The sequence below is a fragment of the Eretmochelys imbricata genome, chromosome 7 (assembly GCF_965152235.1).
Source record: "Eretmochelys imbricata isolate rEreImb1 chromosome 7, rEreImb1.hap1, whole genome shotgun sequence".
In the NCBI taxonomy this organism is placed as follows: domain Eukaryota; kingdom Metazoa; phylum Chordata; order Testudines; family Cheloniidae; genus Eretmochelys; species Eretmochelys imbricata.
The window spans coordinates 64279854-64307162 of NC_135578.1; the positions used below are offsets into that span (position 1 = coordinate 64279854).

Here is a 27309-nt window from a genome sequence, read left to right on the forward strand (position 1 = left end):
ACATAACAGGGATAACACATAATGCTTACAGTGCCTGATCATGCTCCCACTGAAGTCCATTGCAATATTCCTACTCACTTCACAGGCACAAACCCACAGAGTGTGTGAGCGGGACTGAAGAATCTACTCATTTGGTTACCCCATTTAAAACAAAGTACTTCCATGCTCTCTCCTAAGGAGGGAAGTAGTTTAACATGTGACAAATACACGTGTAGTTAGTGAACCTCTCCTGAAAAATCATTAATCACGTGTATGGTTTTGTACTCAGCACCGTAATATCTGAGGAGTGCTTTCCATGTTAATCAAATTGGCAGCAGGGATGTCCCTACTGATCTTTATGGATACTGGCTCTGCTCCCTTTCAGGTTATAGAAAGCTCTGCTTCGGGTAGGGTCTCACTCTTGGGATAGGGGAGAGAGGAGGAATGTGGGATTAGAAAAGGGTGGTTGATGCTGAGAGTGCCATTCTTATTATGGCGTAAAAGCTGTATCAAGTAGGAATGTTGTGCAGAATTTCCTAAAGGTGGTCAGACTGTGGATTCATCTAATCTCTTCTGGAAGTTTGTACCACAGCTAGAGCCCTTCAATTGATGGTGCTTTGTCCCCAGCCATCTTGCACCTCATTCCAGGCTTTGTAATCTGCATTTTGTCCAAGAGGAGCACAACAATCCTGAGATTTTGTAGATGGAAATACTAAATATATTGAAAGCCCCAGTACTTGTGCAATTGGTAAGAGGGTGAGTGGGGTGAATACCAACCCAGGGAGCACCCTGCTTGGCAAAGAATTTTTTAATACCTGACATTTGGTTCCACTGGGTCCTTTGCAAAGGCAAAGGATTGGGTCTTCAGAGGTATTTTTATGAATTCCAATGATAAGTCATCTCTACTGCAGAGGATTTAACAGTGTCCATAGTGGGAAAGACGTTATCATCGGTTAGGAAATCTCCAAAGCCTTTCATCACATTCATTGTGGAATTTTAACAAGTGATTCCCCATGAGCCCTTTCTAGCACATCACTGACCTGAAAGCAGAAGTCACTAATCCAATCTCCTTCTAGCCCCCACTTAATATGGTTTCTTTCAAATAATTAGGTACATTAATGATGTGATGTATAAATTTCCCTTCATACTCACTAAGAAACAAGAGTAAAATGGTTGCTAAAAATTACTCCATTTTATTTTCCAATTAATTTTTCTTGTTTGCTTTCAGGTCTGGGGCTAGATAGCCCTCTTCAGCTTTTATTCAACATTTGTAGGTCTGTCCCTGCCTCATTCGCAGCAATGCCCGAAGTCAGGAGGAATCCTTTAATAAAATCAGGTGACTGCATGATAAAAGTTTGTTCTGTGGTTTAACTGTTTTCAGCCTTGATTCAGTAAACCACTTAAGCAGGTGCTTTCAGTTCAGTGCTTACTTAAGTGCTTTGCTGAGCTAGGGCCTTGCCTCATACAAGAGCATCCATGTGAGTTGGTGATAGAAACTTACAACTAGAGCTTAATGAATTACTCATGGTAAACAATTTAATTGAGGAATGTAGCCCCTTTTTCTGTTTGTGAATTATGTGCGAACAGACTTGGATTTTAATGGATTTATCTGTTATTGATAATTGTTTGATTAAAACCTTATGTAAATATATAATTCAGCAAATAGGCTGTTGACTTAGAGTAGGTCTTTTGCTATTTGTGGTGTCTAACTGGGCAATTAAGGCATGTGGTTTTGTTTTTGCTCTCTGATTGGGTATTACACCATTATTTATTGTTCGTATTACTGTAGCACTTAGGGGGCCCTAGCCATGGTGAAGGACCCCTTCCTTGTAATCAGATACAGCCCTCTCCCCAAACAAGGAGCTGCTTCTAATATTCAAATTGCTCTAAAAGCCATGTGCATAGTGAAATTGTCTTGAAAACTAGTAATCCACAACAGGGGGAAGAACACCCATTGAGATGAATGGGTCAGTTCACAACTCGCAGACTGATTGTGTCAGGTTGAATTAATCTTCACGGGGTGTTCTGATTCATTTGAGAACAACCCATGGAGACAAATGAACCACTTAATTCCTTTGCAAATCTCTCATGATGTGGAAGGTTGTGCAGAGCTCCTTCCCCTACCCTAGCCCCTGAAATGGAGTAAGGAGCCTCCCTCCCATACTGAGGGCCTGGAGGAGTTAGGAGAAAGGAAAAGCTAGTAGTTGAGTGTCAGTGAGGTGTTCCCAGGAAGCCTCCACGTGCCCCTCCATAAGTGCCCCTTGACTACAACCACCTCTTCAAAAAACAAGGGAAATTCGTAACCCAAAAACTTGGTTACTGCAGAGCTGAGGTTGACCACCAGTTCCTGCTTCCAGAACATCAAATGCACCTATTCTCAGACCTCTTAAAACCAGGATATATAGAGTTAAAGTATATACCAGCGTCATCCCGCAACCTTAACTCTCCTCTCTTTGAATGATATCCCAGCCCACCCGTGACAAACACTGTAGCATTCTATCCTTCCAGATGATATGGGATAGTGCAGGGACACAGCATGTGAATACAATAGGAGAACCTGTCACACTGTGTTCTATGGCAAAAATTGCATTTAGGGCATACTTCACCTGGCTATACCTGGCCTGTATTCAACCACTTCACCTACTATGTACAAATCAATCCAGAGCTGCTAGATATTACCACTTTATGGCCTTTGTCCTAAGGATTCTCTCAGGAACATCAGCTGCACTTCCTCTGATCTCCAGTGCACTATCATGATTGCTATCAGACTGCTACAAATCCCCACGTCAAGAACAGACCGTCATGCTCCTTCATGTGCACAACTCTCATAATTCAGCCCAGCCACAAGGGGTCCATGACTTCTGGGTGCACCTGTACCTCTCCTCATCTGGTGATGTGAACTGTGGTGACCAGCTCCTAGTAATCCTTTCACCAGGTCAATACTGCTACCCCTAACACAGTGAAGGGCAATTGGAACTCATGCAGACAAATGAATGAATATGATTCTGTGGCCCACAACCTGTCATATAAAATGGCCCATTTACTCAGCCATTCCTCATGTCTGCTTTATTTTAGGGCTGTCCTGGCTGAAACATACTTACAGTATATCTCCTGTAGATCTTGCCAGCTCCATGGGGCAGAGTTAGGGTTGTGGGGTGGGGCTGGTGTGCATCTTAACTTGCTGTTTTCTGGTTTTCACTGGTTTAAGTACAAGTACATTCAATATTCTGAGAGGTATAAGGCAATTCTGGTCAACCTCAACTCTGTGTTAATGAAGCTTTTGGTCAGTTTATAATTCTGTAACTACAAATGCACTTATTTACACCGTGCTCAGTACTTTGTTTCTCTAATTTAACCTTTTCAAGCTGTGATAATGAGAGGCCCAACAGGAAAAATAATGACAGGATATAATAAATGGAGAGTAATTGTCTTAAAGTCTAATATTACCATTTATTAACAAATGGCTAACATATGCCAGCCAATACCATTGTACAACTCTCATGGGACTTGTATGTGATCATCAGAGAACAGAAATTGGCAGAAAGTAAAAGTTACCTTGGTAAACTCTAACAACAATGGCTTCCGATATACCTACTATTTGGAAATCTGTATCGAACTGTGTGTACTGCCATTTTCTTGTCTCTTATAATTTGTCTCTTTGTCCTAAATAAAGCATTCTCTGAAGATTTATATAGTAGTTCAAGAATTGTTTAGAACTCAGGTCGAACTCTGCCCTTGTACATGATCACATGCATTTAAGTACAGAATAGGGTTCCAACTATTTAGATATATGGACTGATTTTTCTTTGGACCATGACAAGTTTATGAAATAGTGTATTAATAAAATACTACTACTATTACTTTGGATGTATACAGCTCCTTGTATCTCATCCTGCTTTACAAATATTAATGAATTAAGACATTTTACAGACAGACTCACAGAAGCTGAGATTTTCAATACTACTTGCGGCGTTTGAATACCCAATTCCCATTACAATCCACATTACAAAAACAGTGCAATCGTTGTTCTTAGCTACTAAGTCAAACATTGAGTGTTCTTGGAGACTTCCATCCTGTCACCCTTAAACATGACTGTGTCAAGGTAAGCTTGGAGTCACAAAATAGGATTAGTGTGGAGAACCTTGCATTAGTGCTGTGGCCATTGCGCTGTCCAAGTCTGTGAAGTCAGCAGCTTACAAAGGCACTAACAAATTCCCATTACCTGGGGGAGAAAATCATCTATCAATTTAAAAGGGTCTGTTTTAAACTGGATGTCCAAAGAATTTGGCCTTTTAATGGCAGCAATGACCAAAGAGATTTGATCAGTCCTGCAATGAGAATACAGGCACCTACAGTACACGTGTTAGAAAAGCAACCAAGTCAAGTTTCTCACATCTATATTCTCCAGTTTATAAATAGCTTCTCTAGTTCTTATGGCAAAAATTATGTGTGCATGACTTAAAATGAAGGATAAACACAGTCTTTTCAAGGTTTTGCGGAGCATATAATGCAACTTATCATCAATTAAACTTGGGAATGACACTAAATGCCATGCTACAGCAGCAAATCAAAAAAGCCTGCCTTGAAGACAACAGCCTAAAGCAAAACCACAAATCCCTTTTCCAGCAAACCTGCTGCGAGGGAGCCAGCATTATATTTTAAAGAGCACTGTTATCGTTGTAGACATTTATAACCACTCCAAACATATTCAGTTGGTGTTTTCAACTTTGGAACAAATGTGGAAATGGAATAAAAATAATTTTAAAAAAGAAAAAGAAGGCTGAAAATTGCTGTCTCTTTAATTAACATTAGTATTTCCTTGGATTTCCTCACCTTCATGTCAAACCTCTTGCTATCTGTTATATGCTTCTTTATATCAGGGCTATATACTCCCATGGATCCATGCTGGATCTCCCACAGCAGCCAAGCAGAGGTAATAAGGGCAATATACACCCTATGGTGGCCATCACAGCGCTTGAGAGTGAAGCTGTGCTGTGTAAATCTTTGCCTCCTTTTTGTTCTCACCTAGAGAACAATCCTACCCATACTGAATCAATGGCAAAACTCCCCAAACAGCAGTAGACCTTTTAGCCTCAGTAGGCATGCTTAAGTCTGGAAATACACCTTTCCCTGGGTACCCTGTATTTTGGTAAGATGACATGAATGGCAGTCCCCCCTAGAGACTGAAAGGTTTGGAAATCACTTTGTGCCCTTTGCCAGTGGTTTTCAGTCTTCATACATGAATGTCCTTTTTTTCTTTTAAAGGGGGAAGGGAAGGGTTTGCGAAGGATAAGATGCCAACTAAAGATGCACTGCAAAATGTCTCTTGCCTTTCAAATATCTTTTACAACCACCCTTACAAATGGTGGCAATTAACATGCTGTTAGTGTTAGATGTATGCAGCCAGTGCAGGTGCTAATAATTGAAAAAGCATTTAGAGCTTTTACACCCAGGTTGAATATTTCATGATGTGCTGCATGTTTCACTATTTACTCAGTGGGCCTCTGTCACTTCAATCTTCCCTGACTGCTTTGACTGGTGCTATAAAGCTCTACCAAGATAGAGTGACGGCTTGTCACAGGCAAACTCCACTGACTTCTGCAGCTCGCTGGGACTAGCTGTGAAGGTTGTCACGCCGCTCTGGTGGAATTCAGCAAATGTTTTGTGACTAATACACCCAACATTTGTCGGCTACCATTAGCCATTCCCTATGACCCTCTGCAGTCTGTGTGGATGGCATTAAGTTGTAATGAGAATTTGTTGCCAATGTGTGTGTTACACTAATGACACTCTTTAACTTGTGAAAGTAAAGGTCAGCTAATCAGCAATGAAATTTCTACAGATTTACTGCACAGATGAAAAAAGCTTTATAGGGAAAAAATGGCACAGTAACAGAAAGAAAACCGGTTTCAGAGTAACAGCCGTGTTAGTCTGTATTCGCAAAAAGAAAAGGAGTACTTGTGGCACCTTAGAGACTAACCAATTTATTTGAGCATGAGCTTTCGTGAGCTACAGCTCACTTCATCAGATGCATACCATTTCCACGGTATGCATCCGATGAAGTGAGCTGTAGCTCACGAAAGCTCATGCTCAAATAAATTGGTTAGTCTCTAAGGTGCCACAAGTACTCCTTTTCTTTTTTAGAAAGAAAACCTATACTTTCAATGAATCTCTTTCTTGTCATACTCAAAATCATTGCTAATGGAGTCTAAAGTCCCACTCTTCTTGCACTAGCCTCCTGAAACTACTATGGCCAGAACTTAACTAATACAGCCAGTGGTAGCCAATGTCTTGTTATCGCCTTTGGACAAGTAGTTGATCATGTAATATATGTTCTGGCTGAGGTTTACTTCTGGGAGCTAGTAAGAATTTCCTCCACCTCCATTTAAAATATTGATAGCATCTCTGTTGCCTAATGTCACAATATTCTACTTTAAGAAGCCTTTCCAAAAGGTTAATTTATCATGACTACTAAGGAACCTGGTGTAAATGTAGATTATCTTCTTTTAGGAATCTGCTGAGTAAACATATTTTCCAATTGGAACACCTTGGGTATGTCAAGAGCTGCTCAAAGTATACTCCTCAAATTCCCACACAGAAGAGTTCTGAAATGGTCACTTGTTCTCATTCTTGCATATAAGCAAATCAAAGAAGAGAGTGTGGGGGCCAGAAAGTGTGTAGTTAGTTTTTAGCATTTCTCATTTAGATTCTATCAAGCTGCATGCCTAGGATTTAAGAATTTGGGAGCGTGGGGGGGGGGGGGGGAATTGGGGATGGGGGAAATTACCTGACAAAAGCAACCTATGGGAAATAAACCAGCAGCTAAGAAAAAGACGACGATGAGGTAGTCTTTTCCACCTAAATAAATTATACGTTTCACACCTTAAGGTAAAAGTCACAACTTTTAGAGACTTATTTTTCTCTAAGTCATTAGTGAGAGGAAATATTCTCTTCTGCTCACCTGGTTTAAAGATTTTACCCTTTTCCTTCCAACATCTTTTGCCTTGACCTTAATGTATTCAGGGTTAGATTATAGAAGAAAGAAAAGGAATACTAGTGGCACCTTAGAGACTAACAATTTATTTGAGCATAAGCTTTCGTGAGCTACAGCTCACTTCATCGGATGCATTCAGTGGAAAATACAGTGAGGAGATTTATATACACAGAGAACAAGAAACAATGCGTGTTATCATACACACTGTAAGGAGAGTGATCACTTAAGAGGAGCTATTACCAGCAGGAGAGCAGGCGGGGTGGGGGCGGGAATAATCAAGGTGGGCCATTTCCAGCAGTTAACAGGAACGTCCGAGGAGCAGTGGAGGGTGAGGAGGGGGGAAATTGGCCACTATGGATGTAGAAGCCCTCTACACCAACATTCCACACAAAGATGGACTACAAGCCATCAGGAACAGTATCCCTGATAATGTCATGGCAAACCTGGTGGCTGAACTTTGTGACTTTGTCCTCACCCATAACTATTTCACATTTCAGAGTAACAGCCGTGTTAGTCTGTATTCGCAAAAAGAAAAGGAGTACTTGTGGCACCTTAGAGACTAACCAATTTATTTGAGCATGAGCTTTCGTGAGCTACAGCTCACTTCATCAGATGCATACCGTGGAAACTGCAGCAGACTTTATATATACACAGAGAATATGAAACAATACCTCCTCCCACCCCACTGTCCTGCTGGTAATAGCTTATCTAAAAGCCATTTCCAGCACAAATCCAGGTTTTCTCACCCTCCACCCCCCCACACAAATTCACTCTCCTGCTGGTGATAGCCCATCCAAAGTGACAACTCTTTACACAATGTGCATGATAATGAAGTTAGGCCATTTTCTGCACAAATCCAGGTTCTCTCACTCCCTCACCCCCCTCCAAAAACCCACCCCCATACACACACAAACTCACTCTCCTGCTGGTAATAGCTCATCCAAACTGACCACTCTCCAAGTTTAAATCCAAGTTAAACCAGAACATCGGGGGGGGGGTAGGAAAAAACAAGAGGAAATAGGCTACCTTGCATAATGACTTAGCCACTCCCAGTCTCTATTTAAGCCTAAATTAATAGTATCCAATTTGCAAATGAATTCCAATTCAGCAGTTTCTCGCTGGAGTCTGGATTTGAAGTTTTTTTGTTTTAAGATAGCGACCTTCATGTCTGTGATTGCGTGACCAGAGAGACTGAAGTGTTCTCCGACTGGTTTATGAATGTTATAATTCTTGACATCTGATTTGTGTCCATTTATTCTTTTACGTAGAGACTGTCCAGTTTGACCAATGTACATGGCAGAGGGGCATTGCTGGCACATGATGGCATAAATCACATCGGTGGATGTGCAGGTGAACGAGCCTCTGATAGTGTGGCTGATGTTATTAGGCCCTGTGATGGTGTCCCCTGAATAGATATGTGGGCACAATTGGCAACGGGCTTTGTTGCAAGGATAAGTTCCTGGGTTAGTGGTTCTGTTGTGTGGTATGTGGTTGTTGGTGAGTATTTGCTTCAGGTTGCGGGGCTGTCTGTAGGCAAGGACTGGCCTGTCTCCCAAGATTTGTGAGAGTGTTGGGTCATCCTTTAGGATAGGTTGTAGATCCTTAATAATGCGTTGGAGGGGTTTTAGTTGGGGGCTGAAGGTGACGGCTAGTGGCGTTCTGTTATTTTCTTTGTTAGGCCTGTCCTGTAGTAGGTAACTTCTGGGAACTCTTCTGGCTCTATCAATCTGTTTCTTTACTTCCGCAGGTGGGTATTGTAGTTGTAAGAAAGCTTGACAGAGATCTTGTAGCTGTTTGTCTCTGTCTGAGGGGTTGGAGCAAATGCGGTTGTATCGCAGAGCTTGGCTGTAGACGATGGATCGTGTGGTGTGGTCAGGGTGAAAGCTGGAGGCATGCAGGTAGGAATAGCGGTCAGTAGGTTTCCGGTATAGGGTGGTGTTTATGTGACCATTGTTTATTAGCACTGTAGTGTCCAGGAAGTGGATCTCTTGTGTGGACTGGACCAGGCTGAGGTTGGTGGTGGGATGGAAATTGTTGAAATCATGGTGGAATTCCTCAAGGGCTTCTTTTCCATGGGTCCAGATGATGAAGATGTCATCAATATAGCGCAAGTAGAGTAGGGGCTTTAGGGGACGAGAGCTGAGGAAGCGTTGTTCTAAATCAGCCATAAAAATGTTGGCATACTGTGGGGCCATGCGGGTACCCATAGCAGTGCCGCTGATCTGAAGGTATACATTGTCCCCAAATGTGAAATAGTTATGGGTAAGGACAAAGTCACAAAGTTCAGCCACCAGGTTAGCCGTGACATTATCGGGGATAGTGTTCCTGACGGCTTGTAGTCCATCTTTGTGTGGAATGTTGGTGTAGAGGGCTTCTACATCCATAGTGGCCAGGATGGTGTTATCAGGAAGATCACCGATGGATTGAAGTTTCCAGTGGGGTGCGAGGAGGTATTGTTTCATATTCTCTGTGTACATATAAAGTCTGCTGCAGTTTCCACGGTATGCATCTGATGAAGTGAGCTGTAGCTCACGAAAGCTCATGCTCAAATAAATTGGTTAGTCTCTAAGGTGCCACAAGTACTCCTTTTCTTATTTCACATTTGGGGACAATGTATACCTTCAAATAAGCGGCACTGCTATGGGTACCCGCATGGCCCCACAGTATGCCAACATTTTTATGGCTGACTTAGAACAACGCTTCCTCAGCTCTTGTCCCCTAATGCCCCTACTCTACTTGCACTACATTGATGATATCTTCATCATCTGGACCCTTGGAAAAGAAGCCCTTGAGGACTTCCACCATGATTTCAACAATTTCCATCCCAACATCAACCTCAGCCTGGACCAGTCCACACAAGAGATCCACTTCCTGGACACTACGGTGCTAATAAACGATGGTCACATAAACACCACCCTATACCGGAAACCTACTGACCACTATTCCTACCTACATGCCTCCAGCTTTCACTCAGACCACACCACACGATCCATCGTCTACAGCCAAGCTCTACAATACAACCGCATTTGCTCCAGCCCCTCAGACAGAGACAAACACCTACAAGATCTCTATCAAGCATTCTTACAACTACAGTACCCACCTGCTGACATGAAGAAACAAATTGATAGAGCCAGAAGAGTACCCAGATGTCACCTACTACGAGACAGGCCCAACAAAGATAACAACAGAACGCCACTAGCCATCACCTTCAGCCCCCAACTAAATCCTCTCCAACGCATCATCAAGGATCTACAACCTATCCTGAAGGACGACCCATCGCTCTCACAAATCTTGGGAGACAGGCCAGTCCTTGCCTACAGACAGCCCCCAACCTGAAGCAAATACTCACCAGCAACCACACACCACACAACAGAACCACTAACCCAGGAACCTATCCTTGCAACAAAGCCCGTTGCCAACTGTGTCCACATAACTATTCAGGGGACACCATCATAGGGCCTAATCACATCAGCCTCACTATCAGAGGCTTGTTCACCTGCACATCTACCAATGTGATATATGCCATCATGTGCCAACAATGCCCCTCCGCCATGTACATTGGTCAAACTGGACAGTCTCTACGTAAAAGAATAAATGGACAGGAATCAGATGTCAAGAATTATAACATTCATAAATCAGTCGGAGAACACTTCAGTCTCTCTGGTCACTCGATTTCAGACCTAAAGGTCGCAATATTACAACAAAAAGACTTCAAAAACAGACTCCAATGAGAGACTGCTGAATTGGAATTCATTTGCAAACTGGATACAATTAACTTAGGCTTGAATAGAGACTGGGAGTGGATGTGTCATTACACAAAGTAAAACTATTTCCCCCACCCCCCACTGCTCCTCGGACGTTCCTGTTAACTGCTGGAAATGGCCCACCTTGATTATCACTACAAAAGGTTTTCTCCCCCCTGCTCTCCTGCTGGTAATAGCTCATCTTAAGTGATCACTCTTCTTACAGTGTGTATGATAACACCCATTTTTTCATGTTCTGTGTGTATATAAATCTCCTCACTGTATTTTCCACTGAATGCATCTGATGAAGTGAGCTGTAGCTCACGAAAGCTTATGCTCAAATAAATTGGTTAGTCTCTAAGGTGCCACTAGTACTCCTTTTCTTTTTGCGAATACAGACTAACACGGCTGCTACTCTGAAACCTGTCATTATAGAAGAAGTTGCTTGTTTTCTCTGCGGGCAGACTCTCCTAATTCTTCCTGAAAGCCCTTCTCTAAACTCAGATAAATTTGTGCAAGGTTTCAGAAAACTCTGGGTAAAATCTGACACTTTATTATTCCCATGGTTTGTAAACATCACGAATGCAGGTTCCCCAATTGTAGCAAAAGTTGGAGGTCTAGAATAGACTGTTCCCAACCATTTAAACCACTGTCATTTAACTTTGCTAAGAGCAGGTCTAGACAACATGGAGGTTTTAATGTCAGTGGCCAGCCTAAAACCTACACTACTACTGTTGCTACCTCTTAATATAATGGATTCCTAAATGGTTGCATGGAGTTGATGCTATTAAACAACTGCTGAGTAGCACCTCAGAGATGGCTTGCATATTAGTGCAGTGTCAAGTGATTCTTGTACATACACTAGAGTACTTGCAAAGTTTACAAAGTGCTTTGGGATTCTTAAAGATGAAAGGTACTATACAAATGTAAGCCATTACTCTGATTAACACAGTGAGCTTTCACCTCTGCAGACCTGGTATTCATATCTGACTTAAGTCACGAGGTAAAGACGAGTAACCTCATTTTCCTAGTTCTTAATTGACAGGTTTCTCCAGAAAACCCCACTACCGCTTTATTTGGTACAGACATGAATAACTAAGCATCTCAGCTGGAATGGCAGGGATAATGCGGGTCAACCCTGACTAGCCCTGGTAGAACAGAGTGTGTGCGCGTGAGAGGTTACGTCTACACAGCGAGCGGTGGGTGCAATGCCCCTGCTCGCGCACACATACTCGTTCTGGCTCTCATCGAGTGAGCTCACGTATACGTAGCACTGGAGGCTCAGCTTCGCCCTCTGGAGACCGTACTCACCCAGCTAAGCCGTGTTGCCGCCGCCACGACCCGTGTTACTGTGGCTACACTGCTATGTGTCCATGCACCAGCCCGATGAGAGCTGGCACACATACAGGTCTGTGCATGTAAGCAGGGGAATCACATCCCTGGCTTGCTGTGTCCCCATAGCCGGGTGGGCCGGGGGGCAGAGGGCGGGGAGCGGCGATGGGGATGTTGTACAGCCGCTGCCCATACTATGCCTAGATTAACATATGTTTTATCATTAAAAGAGACTGTGGATGTTTTCCTATTTATTTGTATTAGATAAACAAGCCCACTGGGTTTCTGGAAGTCCAGCAGAAAAGTTGACTTTTTCCATGTCACTTTGCTGGACCTTGACAGTCTCTGAACAAGTTTGCTGTTTGGCTGGGTATTTTTCTGGATCTTGGATCAAGAAAAATCCTCAAGGCTTATGAAATTCTCCTTGGCAACCAACTGAAAACTCAGCTTCCTATTGCCTCTGATTCTTATGTGATCAGGGACATTAAGGATAATGACCCTTTGCTGAGTATGCTACTTGTCTAGAGGCCTATGTCAGTTCAGAGTGGACAGGGACAAACTATTTGTTTGCTTTTCAGGCCCCTTGGGCCCTGTCACATGCCATTTGTTCTTACATTAATAGCTTGACTCAGCTGGGTTGACATTTTTTGCTACTCAGTGCATTCCACTCATGCAGCAGCAGTTACCAAATCATTAAGTGAGGACTTGGACCCTGTCAACAGTTTAAGTGGCTTGTTGGTTTGGGTCCAGGACTTTTCAAAATGTTTACTGATCACCCTTGAATCCAGGGGGGCTACTTTTCGACCAGCTTGGCTACCACATACACTGGGTTAGTCACATTTAACATGTCATTCATCAGTGACATGCAACAAAAAAAAGAGACCCTGAGATGATGAGCAAGTGAATTTATGTCTCTTAATGATCTGGGGGAACCAAATGTTTCCACATTTCCTTTCTGCAAATGTCTCATGAAAAGGAAAACCTGATATGCCTTATGTGACTGTTATTCTGCTATGTATTGTTTCCTTCCTTTCCTTTTCCTCCCCCTCATTCTTCCTTTTCATTTTGTGAGGCAGCCTCACAGGAGGTTTTACCATGTCTAGGGTAAGTCTCTATAAGAAGCCTGCTCTCTTCCCTTTTAGAGTTTGTTCTTGTGGTGTTTTTGTTTTGTTTTAAACTGGTGTAGCTCCACTGAGATCAAGAGGGCTATGCCAATTTACAGCAGCTTAGAATCTGGCTCAATATGTATTTTTCATTGTATTCTCTAAATGTTTACCTAGTGTATATGCCCAGTGTTATAATACAGCTATTCTGTCCCTGATTCACCACCGCATACCTCCAGTTTTATATCAGTGTGACTCCATTGACTTTCACTGGATGTGCACTAGCATAATACTGGCCTAATATTCAGTTTCTTGAATCTCGGTATGTAAATCTCGGTATATAAATCATTTCTAACGTCTACAGGTCATTTGCAAATTTCACAACTATTTACTTCAGCTAGTAATTTAGTTTGCCTCTTGCATTGTAAAAATAGAGTTTTAGAGTCTTTGTGTTCTGCATCATATTAGGTAATATGGATTTGTATAGTGCTGGGTGAATCTCAAAAATATTTGAGCTTAGGTTCACTTCAAATTAAGAATTAGTTGACCTGTCCAAAGCTCTCTGCTCATGCACCTGCTGGCCATGCTCACAACACATCCCTTCTTATCCTTTGCGTTTCAGTGGAAAGAGTTGTCATGGGTGTTTTGCCCATGGCACACAGGGAAGCACAGCGACCTCTTCCTTGCATGAGCTTCCACTGGTTTGCCCTCTGTACAGTAGAAATGCAGTATTGCTGTAGAATTCTATGTTACCTGTAAGGCTGAGCAGGAAGTGACTCTCTATAGAGCTATGATTAAATTCTCTGATGGAATTTTGTGCATGCTCTTCCCACTCCATATGCTCACTCCTTCCAACCATTCATCCCCAGTACAGCAGGACTGAATCTTACGGTCTAGTCTGTTAACTGAAAAAGACCTGGCTTATGCAATGTAACTGGGTGATCTAAGTGCCTCCACCCTCCCGCTTGTGGACTTAAGGACATGACTTTCCTGCTGTGGGTCCCTGACAGCTGGATGTAACCACTCATAGGACCACAGCCACAGTCTGGTCAAGGTACACTGGAGTCCTACACTGTCCAGGGTGTTAAGGGTCCAAAACCAAAAGGAAAGAGAGAATTAAAAATCTGGGTTGGCTGGGGATTCAGTGGTCGGAGCATGCTCTTCTGCTCCAGGGTTGTCTACATGTGGCTAGTCCCTTCTTGTCCATCTTCCTGGGCCTACTTGTCCTATTCACAAAATGGCTCATCTAGGTAGCAAGCCATCTTAAGCTCTTGGCTGGAACCAGGCTTCCCTCACGGAGGAAGTAGCACAACTCTGCTCTCCCTCCTGGTCAGTCCTGGGCTGGGTCTCCTTCCTTTAACTCACTTCTCCATGTGTGACACTGGCTGCAGGGTTAGCCAGGCAGGGGCCCACAGGCTCTCTTCAACCCCCTTGTTGCTAGTGTGGGTCCTATCTGCCCTGTCACAGTACTTTTCATTCAAACGTAGGAGAAAAATATTTTAAAAGTATCAGCTTTGGACATCTCAGTGCTTTTACCTAGGAGGAAACACTGTATACTTCTAACTGATATTAACCAAGGGCTTCTGTGGGGGGTGGTCAAGAAATTTCAATTTCAGTCACTAAAGTAGTAAAAAAATAGGCAATGGAGCCTAACTTGCTGTGCATAGAGGAGGATCTGACCACTGTACAGCTTGCACGGAAAATAGATATTTATTCCATTTTCTCGGGTTTAAGAGCTCTGAGCTACAATTCAGTCTGCCACTATGTTCCTGACATATAAGGCAGAGAGGATATGGGGTATGGGAAAGGGGTGAGAGTGGGGGCATAGGGTGGGTAAGTAAATTCAGCAGAAAGGCAGAGTAGAAAGAAAACAAAGTCTAGATTCAGAGGCTTGGTAAGTTCTCCACTCATTGCTCGACCCACGTTTAGCAATTCTGATGTGCTACTGAGCAGACAGCTCGAGCTTGGGATGACTACTCTCCCTCAGTCCCTCTTCGGCAGGCAATGAAAGCAGGCTCCACTTTGAAAATTTCCCCCCATCATGCAAACTGACACAGGCATGCTTTTCAAAAACCCACAGCCAATCTGTTGATCATTACTTATTTACAAAGGCCTTCGGGCAGAAAGTCCTGTAAAAACCATACTTGATACGGTATACACTAGCTTTTTCTGCTTGTGGAAAAAAAGTACCCCTAAGGCTACCTCAAACCATCACTTTCTATTGCACATAAAATGCACCGTGTAACACTAAAGTATTTAATATATATGGTATAATATATCTACAGGAAAGGCATTTGTGTAGAAGTATGTTACCCTGTATTTGGTAATTTGATGTTTTGCTGAAGGCTATGACTTGAAAAAGCCTGCACCTAGTACAGAGGACCTGTCATCTCAGTACCCAAGAGCCAGTAGAATAAAGAAGTACCCTTAAGCAGCAAAACTTTGACACAGCTTTGAAGCATATGAAAACAGTATAGCTCCCCAGAATTATTATTACTCAAGATCAAAGAAATGAGGCATACTTTACATAGCAAACAGGGACAGTGCACTCAGCTACAAATGTTTCAGCTCTCTTTTTTTTAAAAAAAAATGTTTTACTTCCCCAAATTTAGGGGTTGAAGGGGGAAGCTCCCACATTTTTCAAACTTTAAACAGATAAAACTATTAGTGCCTGATAAGAAGATTACCCAAAGGTGAGTAAATTGAAAATGATGCTAGCATGACAACTGGCGTCATAAAAATGAGAAGCTTGGCAGTATGCTCATTTTATTCTTCCTCAGAAACTGTAAACAAGCATGTAAATCAGTGTCACACAGGCAAGGCTGAGCTACCAGGAAGGCAGAGAACTTTTAACGATACATTTAACAGAAATAGATGGTCAATGGGGGGAAAAAAAAGACACAGCTGGGTGCATTTTCTTCAGTGAATCAATCTCACTTTTGGTCCTGCAGTCTAAACACAAATGAAAACGACTTAAAGAAGTTATGCCCTTGAATATGCCCTAGATTGTAGGAACGATAAACAGAAAAAGATGCTTATTGAATTGGCTAAGGAAATTCCCACTGCACTGATTGAAGTAGAGAGGGGGAAATTATCTGGCTATATCCATAACTGTTAGAGGAACATGGCTGCTGCCAGGAAGCAGAGAAAGGTGCTAAGTGATGTATGTATGTTACATATATACACAAAAGCATGCATGCATGCCTGTCTCTCTACATGTATACAGCCACATACACGAGAGATGGGTCTGAGCTGTGATGTTCAGATCTGGATCCAAACATGAGCAGGAGTTCCAGCCTGGCCCCTTTCTTATTATATATACACAAAAACAGAATAGAACAAGCTGCTTGTAGAGAACTCAGATGTAAGACAACTGCATTTAGCATGCCTGATCCTGCGCCCACTGACTACAACAGGAGAAGGGTAAGGCAGAGAAAGAAGTAGAATGAAAGTGCTATATTGCTTCAATGTAGTACAATGTCCCAATTGCAATTCCAATTACAGAGAACCTCTGCTTAAAGGGAAATTGTCCTATGGAAAGAAATGACTCAAATATCTGAGGGTTTCCTTATTGTAAAATACTATATATCCAACAACAGCGGGAAAATTTCATTAACAACCAGAAGCTATTTTTATCATCCACTTTCAGAGTAGGTACTATTCTTAAAAAAAATCCTTGTATTTCATAATTGATATTGCTTTTAGCCTGAGTAAAATTGCATTAGTTTTGAACTTTGCTTTGGTAAGTACATAGATTATTAGACTTTTTTTAATCAGTCAAAATCAATTAACAGAAATTTGATTTCAATCGACAGGATAAAAGGAAGGTAATATTCAGGTTCATTTTTGATTGTGATGATACATCTCACATATGGCCTTAAGTACAGAAAACAGTACTCAGAGGGATTCCAACAAAAAGAGAATTGCCTGAGGCAAACTAACCACATGAGTTCCTCTGATTGGTTAGTGCTATCATTAGTGCCACTGCTGTTTAAGAACTACACATGGACAGGACAGGGTGACAGCTAAGACTTTAAAGCCTATGTATTTTTCAAACAGCTTTTCAAACTGTTTTTCATGACAGAATTTTTTTCAGCTCTATCATTAACTGCTGACAAGCTGACAGAATAAATACTTCAGCCTTTCAGAAACCATCTAACAATCTTTTTCTTCAACCCCCCTCCCCCTTTTTTGAGGAGGGGGAGGTGTAGAGGAACGAAAGAAGATAAAGATATGAGTTTCTTACAGTCTTACCTCATCAGTTTGGGCGAGGAGTTGGGTGAATTTCTCATGCCTCCATTTCGCTGCTTTTTTTTGGGTGACAGTGTTGACGGATGTTCATCTTCAACTGGAAATAGAGGCAACTCATGAGATTAAGGACCACTCTGAGCGCTATATGAAATACAAATGACATAGCAAAGAACACACACTCAATGTCCATTCACGCACTGATACTTCATTACTAACTTTTTAGGCCCAACAGTAAAAAAAAAAAAAAAAATCAAATGGGTTAGTCAAGGAGATTGGTTTGGAGGAGGAGGAGCTGGAGAAGGGAAGAAAACCAGGGTTTTGAACACAGAAGTTCAAATTGGTTTCATACTGGTTCGGGGAACAGCATTTATGTTATTCTCTGAGTTATTTTCAATTAATCTGTGCTACTGAAGAGTAGAATTAGTGTTCTGCTAAATACACAGAAAGATAAAGTGCTATTTGAAATACCAACATAATAGCTGCCAGCCTGCTTTTGCTAATGAACCAGATACAAATTGGTTCTTGCTTCTCACATGCCAGACAACAGAATCTTCATGAAGAGAGGTAAAATATTCAATGCCTTGATGTTTAATGTTTCAGTTAGTCAGGATTGTGAACATTGCCTGCAATTGTGCACAGATCTCCAGCACAACTCAGACCTCATCACTCCACCTTTCTCACAAAGGGGAGCTGTTATAACAGGAATGAGCAGAGTATGGTTGAATGGAAGTGGGGGATAGTACCTGTATAACAGAGGATGTGTTACAGCACAGGATCTTTTAATGAGGGTAGAGTTCATTTTAAATGAAAGATCATTTTCCAAATGTAAAATAACTTAAGATTACTATAAAGTGTACATCACCGGATTACCTATAACATAATACTATTTGCTTTAAAGAAGCACAGTTTTCTAATAAGTTATGTTTTAATATTAACCTTCATCATTACTGTTTAAAGGACAACTACTGTACTTGATAATTAGCACACAAGTATTATGTTTGCTATCAAAGGGAATCATCTGTGAATGGTGGTTTCTCAAGTTCAGATTAATGCTGTAATATTAAGAATGAAAAATAGTCTCATTTCCATCCTATAGTTAATTGAAAAACACGCTAGAAGACAATGTAACTGAGGCCTACGTAGCTGTTACCTTAAAGATAAAAAGAAAGAGATTAGTAGTAGCAGCTACATTAAAGGAGCTTAATACACATTAGCAGTGCACAAGCATCAGCTGGAAAAAAAATCTATTTGCAATGAACTATATAGGAAGAAAAAGCAGACCTGGACATATGTCACCTGCTCTAGATTTATCTGAGAATGAATTAAGCAATATCCTCCTGCTACAATCCTCTTCTGATACTATTTTCTTACAGTCCACATTCTAGCTTGTCATGTCTGTCTGTTTTCCAGAGTATGTTATGGAACTTCATTTTGCCTTCATCAAGATTACAGAACTGGACACTGGAAAGGCAACATTGCTGTCTTCTTAAAGGACCTGGCTTTGCCTAACAAATCCTGGATTTTTTTTTTAAAGCCTCAAAACAGTGATGTAAAGGAGATGTAATTAGAACTGAGCAATGATCAACTTACAACAAATAATTTATTGGACTAATGCAGTCTTCTTTTCTGCTTAGAGAACATCCATAAAGAATATGAAATTTCCTCAATATTTAACTATTTCATTTTTTGTTTTAGAAATCCATAGCATAATCGTGAAATTTGTTATATATTTGACATGCAAATTTCTGGCTGTGCTGCCTACTTGTGATTCGTTAGCTAAATCACATAGCGCCATTACTGTTCTTTGATTGGCTGAGAGTATAAATATTTCCTCAACGAATACTCAAATGTGCACATTTAAAACCCGCTTTCTGGGAGAGCTGGTTTCAATAAACCTTAATCACTTCAATATTTGGCTGTTTGTAAACTCTCCGAAATTTTTTTTAGCGGTATCTGCCCAGCTCTACTTATAATAAAGTGTGGTTCTTTATTCGTTCCATAACAATCTCTGGCAAGTCATTCTCTGGAAAATGGTGTAATCTTGTTTTAAACTTGTCTGTCAAAAACAGTTATTCACAAGCTATTCTACACAGGCAATAATTTGCTTTTAATGCATACACAGGACTCTCTTGTTCTTTATTGGATATAAATAGTCAGTCCAAATCATATGGACACACCACTTAAGAGATTAAAGGAAATAACCATGCACAATGTTGCTTGCAGAAATCACCTACAAATGATATGTTTTTCTTTGACAATAAATAAAAGCTCAAAGTTCATCTAAATTAATCTGCCCCCACGGGGCTAGAAAACGTTTATAAGAAATTCAGTAACATAGTACAAGTGGAATGCATTTTTGTACCTCTTTCACTAGTAATAAGGAAGCTCTGTACCCAGTAGGAGCATTTGTAAAGTCTTATTTTGATACAGACCAGCTATAATGATATCATATACAGAAATATTTCTATTAGTGCAAAATGCTATAAAAAAGTTTTTTTCCAACCCTTCAGTTGGTTAAAATGAGTTATGCTTGCTGATTCAAATGTAAAAGGTAAGTCCAATGAAGATCTTTCATCTTACATGGTCTAGCATTTGCTTTTTCCAATCTTACCAGACGTTACTATCATACTGGCCAATTGTGAAACTAGGCCTTATTAGTACCACTTTCCAGAATGATGGTCTCCACAGCGGGATTTCCTGACAAAGCATACAGTGTCTTTTAGTGTTACAATAAACAAGCTCTTTTCTTCATTAAGTGCCCATCATCTTTATGCCGTATTACTGTCTGTGTTTACCTGCAATGTTCTAGGGTAACATGGCTCATAAGTTAATACCTATTAGCAAAGCCCTCAGAGACACCTCATTTCTGTACTAAAGCCGTGCCTTGCTCAAGCAAAGGAGCCATTTATTTTCACTGTGGCAATGAAAGATCACCTATTTTAAATATGTCACAGGATGAATCAGGATTTTGTTTTTAAATGAAATTTGTATGCAAAGAGTTTATAGTGTATCTGCAGTTTGGAAATGCAGTTTTATTCCCTAAATGTGTATGTGTGTGGGTAGGGATTGCGGGGGGAGGAGGGGGAAGAGGGGAGAATTGTCTGAAGCTGAAATATACAAATGGTATGTAATGGAGATCATTACCTATGGCTTGGTTCCCAAAAGTGTTATAATGCTAACTCACAGGTGGGTTCTTAGTCATAAGTAGGATATAAACCATATTTAATTATTATCTTTAATATATTCTATTAATTTCCTGTATATTTAAAGAAAGTAGATCTAGCAAAACTTGTAGTTAAGCTATAAAATATTTTCATTTCAAGGTTCCTTTTTCTGCATGAGAGGATTAAAAATTTAAATGAAAGGGAATCTTAAATTTACTCACTTTCATGAAAGACAACTGTATTTGAGTAACTGGCTGTGATATACGACAACTGAACACTAACGTTGTACATTTGACCTACTGCTTCCGTTAATGAGAATATGCCCCTTTTTTAATATTTTCAATTCATTTAATGCTATGGGAGTTGTATTACAATACAGTCATACTATGTTATGCAGACCTTCTTTACCAGCTTTCATGAAAGTACAGACAAGTTCAGGAATTCAACATGGAATTTTATAGAATGTGAACTCAATCCAGCCTTTGAGTTCTCATAAAATTCAAAAACTTGTTTTTGCACATCCCTAAGTATAACACTTAATGTACTGTTGTAACAACCCAGTGCTTGCTTGTCTAATAGGCACAGAATCTAACAGTTTTACAGTTCAGGAAGACTCAGAGCTAGAAAAATGTCAGGCAAGTCTAATGAGGCTTCAGATACTCTGGTTTATGCTGGAGTTTAATTTGGAGTTACGCTGATGTTTTAACATGTTTGCTTATTCTTGAGTAAAAAGGATTCATTATTTCAATGACATAACCCCCAGACAATGTTCCATGAATTGATTTAAGATGTGCTGGTAATTTTAACAGCCTTAATGCAGAGGCGAACATCTGTAACAACATATTACTTGACTTTTATCCTCATTTAGTTTTTAAGCCAAATAAAGAAAATGTCTTCCAGAAACATTGGACAAGTTCATAACATTTCTTTTATTATTTTGTTACTATTTTTTTAAATACCTCTGTCTCTTTCATTGCCTCTGCAAGGTTACTAACAATATAGTTTATGGGTGCTTCCCTTCTGTGGACCCCCAAAATGAGCTGGATTATCTAACAACCTTTCAGCTACCAAATACTACATGAAATGGAACACCTGGTAAACTCATTGCCTAGAATGTAAGTGTTTCAAAGCAAAGAAAACTTAAGAAAGATAAAACATCAACCACCCAGAATCATTCGTTACTAACTATCTTGTTTAAGTTATTAATCACCACATCTCACGAAACCCACATCTGTAAGCACTTAACAGAGCATTAGTAATGTCATTTTCACATTGAAAACACTCAAACTGTAAAACCATGCACAAACCAATCTGTACTGCCTTATGCATCCAGCTAAGGGGCTACCTACGGAGATCTTGGTTCAACCCAGGATTTTGAGGGTGATAGCAGTATTTTACAGGCAAACTGAGTGTCCTTTGCAATCTACAGTAGGTAGATTTTCCATGCTCAACAGATCTCAACAAGTTAAGGTGCAGCAGCGAGGGATTGTTGGGTAGAAAGAGGCTCCCTTTACGGTTATTAACAAGTGGAACAGGTTCCGGGATTCCTTCAGTGGGCTTGGCACCAACGAGTGCATTAGTAGTTGCATTCTTGAACTGAAATGAACATTTTGGATAACTTGATCTAGCTTCATTCTTTACTTCTAAATGATAAGAAAAAATGTAAATTAATGTTTTGTGTACTAAAAAAGGATTCAAACCACAGGATAAATCTATTTTAATATTATGTGGAATTATAGCTTTAAAGCTTAAACTATCAGTTTCTGTAGCTGAAGTATAGGTTTATATCTGCAGCCTTATTAACATTTTTAAAAAATGTCTCTCTCTCTCTCTATATATGTTTAAAAAAATCAACCCTTATAAAAGGATTATTCCATAATATTATCATCTTTAAGCAGTAATCCTACCCTAGAGTAAGTGTGTTTGAAGCCAAACCTATTTCCCAAAAGTTGATAAAGATCTCAAGATTTATTAGCTTGTAGATGATGTTTATTCCCTTGAACCTGCTGAAAGTGTCAGGGAAGGTACAGTACTCTGTTGCTATTAAAGTATAGAAGGAATCAGAAAAGAGGCAAGCTCAACATTTTCAAACTTGTGTGCCTATAGTTATGGACTTAAATCCATATTTAGGCACCTAAATAAAAGCGGCCTGATTTTCAAAGGAGCTCAGCAGTAGCAAATTTCACAAAGGTCAATGTACAGCATCTCTAAAAACAAGACCAACCAATTTAAGTGCCCGAATGTGGTTTCAGTTTGAAATTGTCAGGCTTAATCTTTCCTCTTCTAAGGAGCAGAAGGTAACTTAACAAAAACCAACACATTAAATAAAATCTTTAATGAATGTAACCTTCTGTGAAGGACAGGGTAAAACATGCTTCAGTCTTGCAATAAAATTATGCAGCTATGATCTCGTATTGCTGGTTTCAGTCTGATACAAAAGTAGAGACACAAGATGGGGGTGAGGTAATATCTTATATTGGACCAGCTTCTGTTGGAGAGAGACAAGCTTTCAAGCTTGCACAGAGCTTCCTGAAGAAGAGTTCTGTGTAAGCTCGAAAACGTCTCTCTCTCCCCAACAGAAGTTGGTCCAATAAAAGATATGACCTCACTCACCTTGTCTCTCTAATATCCTGGGATCAACACTGCTACAAGAACACTGCATACATCATAGAAAAGTAGGTGAGTATACCCTTGAGCTGGTAAAGGTCTATGTTGCATTGTTACATTGTCATAGGTGAAGGAGGTCTGGAGGGAGGAATATATGGGCTCATCTTGCAGCACTATTTCCACCTATTTCTACCGGTTTACAACATTCTCCAGTAAAAGTGAATAGGCAGTAGCTCAAAGGCGATTTCAGAGGCCAACATGTTTTTGACCTCTTTGCTCAGTTTACCATCAACTGGAAATGGGATACATATGAGGCACTCAGATACCTGCCAATTGTTTCCAAGAAATAAGGACTCTGTCTTGATTCAAAAAAGCTTATTATATATGACCTATGACAGATTGAGTATGCACTGATTATCAAGGTTCAACCACAGTGAATTGAATGAAGTACCTATTAGTCAGAGAAGGGTCTCTACATTAACGGCTTGATCCAACTCCCTTTGATATGGATGAAAATATTTATATCAATGAAAGCTGGATCAGAATCTAACTTGCAGTGTTTTTCTACTGTTTGCTACTACTAATAAAATATGGTAAAGTACTAATAGATAAGATTTCAAAGTGATCCTAAATTACTGGAAGACAATGCATGACCTCGATTAACTAAAATCACGAAACGTTGTGTACCACACTGAATGAATAAATTCTCAGGGAATCATCAGCCTTGCATTGGACAGATTGTGCTGTTTGTCAAACCTTATGCTTCTAATTCTGGAATTTCTCCAGTGACAAATTTTCATATAATAAAAACTATCCGCATAGCCTACTTCTCTACACAGGTCCAGTGAGCCATGCGCTTATTTGAACAATTTCTGAAACACAACAATCTCATTTCAATGTTTGTCCACAGTCAATAATGGTGAAAATAATCCATAAAAAGCTACCATTTTGGATCAAAATACTTGAAGTAAAAAGGAGAGAGGGAAAAATCTACCAATAAGCTTCTCAAACCCTTCCAATCAACTCATGTGAGGACCAGCCCAGGTTTTTTTGGGAGACAATTCCAGGGCATAGTAGGCCTTGGGTGCTCAGATACCATGTTACTGGGTAGTATAAATGCCCACATAGATCTTATCATTAGGGATTTATCTCCTGATATTCAGCCTAGATTTTCCTTGGCTCAAATTCACTTTATGACTTCTAGCTCTACCTCATATACCGTGATTACCCACTATACCATCAAAATAAATATTACAAACTTAGTAATTAGGGTGATGTGAAAGAGTTCCCATTTTTAATTTAATTCTTCTAGAAACACATAAATTACCAGACCAGAAGTCCATCTGGGAGATATTCAGATTTGGTATTTTAGTCTAGATAGCATGGCAAAATGGGGCCAAATTTTCAAAAAATGGGGTACCTAATTTACATATTGAAATACATGTACAAGCATAAAGAAGCAATTTTGTGCACAAAGTATATATTTGAGCCTCATGGCTAATTACAGCTGCACACATAATTAAGTTTTACATGTGCAATTCCATAGTTTGCACATGTAAGTACCTCCGTATGCGCATAAAATACTTCTATGTGCATGAATTAAGCACATATGTTTTAAAATGTGCCCTACTGTACAATAAAAGCTTATTTACATGCTTCATTTTTTATCTGGCTAGGGTGTTTGACCTATTGCATGGATGTGATACTGATTTTGATGTGACACACATATGGGGAAAATATCACTGTTAATGATATAGAGCTAAATATGTCATTACAGACCTTCTGCACTTCAGCAGGCTTGGCACCCAACCTATTTGTGTTGGGGCATTTTCTTCTCTGAAACATTGCATAATTTTCAAGCTAACATCATCCAGTGTAGTGTATATGCGATCCAGTCTTTATTTTGTGGTTAGCCCCAACGACTCTACCATTTGAATTAAAGAACAACTCCCTTGCACTCACAGCCAAATTAGCTCAAATTGTAGAGCCCTGTGATTTTAGTGCTAAAAGTCAAATCTCCATCTCTGATAATGACCACCGCATCTGTATTGTTAATTATTAGAGCACAGGGCCTTTGCCATGGATCCATAAATCAGTCTTTTGTAGAGAAGATCAATGGATTATTGAGGGTTGCAGTCAAAGGGGCAGTGGATGAGAGAAAATGGGAAGATAAAACTGGGATATACAGAGTGGTCACCACAAGTCAGTCAACCTTTACCACACTCAGGATTAGATAGTGTGATATTTCCTAATCTAAGCATAAGAAACTAGCATCTCTAATACCTCTGTGTGGTAACTGTAGGCAAATGTCTATTTAATGAAAACCACTGTATGTCTCTTGGCCAGAAATCCTATTAGCATTATCTTAAATGGTAATAATGCCTATCAAATGTCAAGGGATCAAAACTGATTTATACAGAGGTTTATTTTCAAGATAGTAACATGCAGCCCCACAAAAGGTCTCAGCCAAGCTGCACCCTGGGAAGAAAATACAAGGTTTTGCCTAAAGACTATATTATCAAATCATATCTGCAGATTTACTTGTTCTATTTCTATACATTATATTTGTTATAACCAAATTAATTTGAACAATAACCAGCAAATACTGAACATTTTAAAAAAAACAACCCATGTGCTTAATTCCATGCCCACGGCACTTTCTGTTTTATTCTTAGCTTTAATTTAAATGTAACAAGGCAGAATACCAGTACAGTTCTTTCAGAGAAATGGCTGGATCTGGCTTCAGTGTGATTTGCCTGGAAGGGGAGATAAAGATGCGTTTAAAAGAAGAGGACGACGACAAACCAGAACAATACCAAAAAAATAAAATAAAACGATCAATTGGAATTCTTAGGCTTTCAATACCATTGCTTCATCAGAATCTAACATAGCATTTTCTCTCACAGCTATCAGATACCTTGCAGATACCTCATTTTTGGTTTCATTCTAACGCATACTACATCCTCTTAATCTCTGAAAAGGGTGATACTATATCACTCAACAGAGAAACCACATCAGCACTTGAAGTACAAGGAGTTTTTAGCAGTCTACCAATCCTTGGTTTGAATAACTAGTTGATTTTTCCCCCCTTCAACTTTCCTTTTCTCTTTCTGTTAAGCAACTTCTCCGTTTATCACCAATCACAGCAATCGCTGTTCTTCTGTAATCTGGCATGCTTGATGTACCTGCTTTATGTACCTCAAACTCCTGGGGTGGTAGAATACAATGACATGGAACTCCCTATTGCTGAATGCAAATAATCAATATTTTGATTGAGCTTCTGCGTACCAAAATTCTTTTGGTCTGAGTGACAGTGAACAAGACTTCCCTCTTTCAATTGCAAGCCTGTTTATATTTCTACCTACCACTTTGTGAATCAGGCAACCGACGGTACCCACTGCAATTCCTCCAAACTGTCAGCTATTGCTGTGATTCCACCCAGCACCCCCTGTACAAGACAACAGATTAACCATTAGACTAGATATGTTGAAAATATACAGCTTCAACCTTTCCCCAGCTAGCTCAGAGCAATGTATAGATGATTATTTCAACCGTCAGCTGCCGCATAGACTTAAACCCCTGCACAATAACTCCTGGATTCATCTGCCCCTTGTCAAACTTGCACAGCTTTAGTTTGAGCGTACGTAGTGTGGCAGTTTCACGGCGGATCTAGAATAATCCAGACGGCTGCTGTCTCTTTGTTAACAGTAAGCTAAACTGATGAGTTTGTAATGTATTTCTTATCAAAGGTAGTTTCAAAAAAGAAAATGTACCCAATCCGTTTGGGTTGGAGTTTAACATACACTGAAACATGGTTTAATCAGAACATTTGTGTTATTTGTCTGGAAAATAAATCTTATTAAATCCCTTTAAAAATCATTTTATACCAATGAATTATTTATTTTATGAATTTATAATTATGGCTTGATTTTTTTCAGTAGCATATGCAATGAAATCATTGACTAGACTACAAGGCAATGGTGCCTGACTAGATACAAGAATATTAATTTCAGAAAACTGCAGAGCAGTATTTGTTTGGTGTCTGAAATGGTAATTCTGAATGAAAGGAAAGGATTGCAGACTTGTTGCCTACGTGCCTTCAAAATTCAAGGAGATGCATTTAATTTTTTGTTTGT

At 40.0% G+C, this 27309-nt stretch overlaps 1 protein-coding gene across 6 annotated transcripts in view; it reads right to left on the reverse strand.

Moving 5' to 3' along the window:
- KCNMA1 (potassium calcium-activated channel subfamily M alpha 1) overlaps positions 1 to 27309 on the reverse strand; it is an 845861-nt gene that overhangs the window by 75668 nt on the left and 742884 nt on the right. For all 6 annotated transcript variants that reach the window (XM_077820942.1, XM_077820941.1, XM_077820940.1 and 3 more), the window contains one exon: positions 17406 to 17499. In XM_077820942.1, the coding sequence (XP_077677068.1) occupies positions 17406 to 17499 (94 nt within the window). The remainder of the gene's footprint in view (positions 1 to 17405; positions 17500 to 27309) is intronic.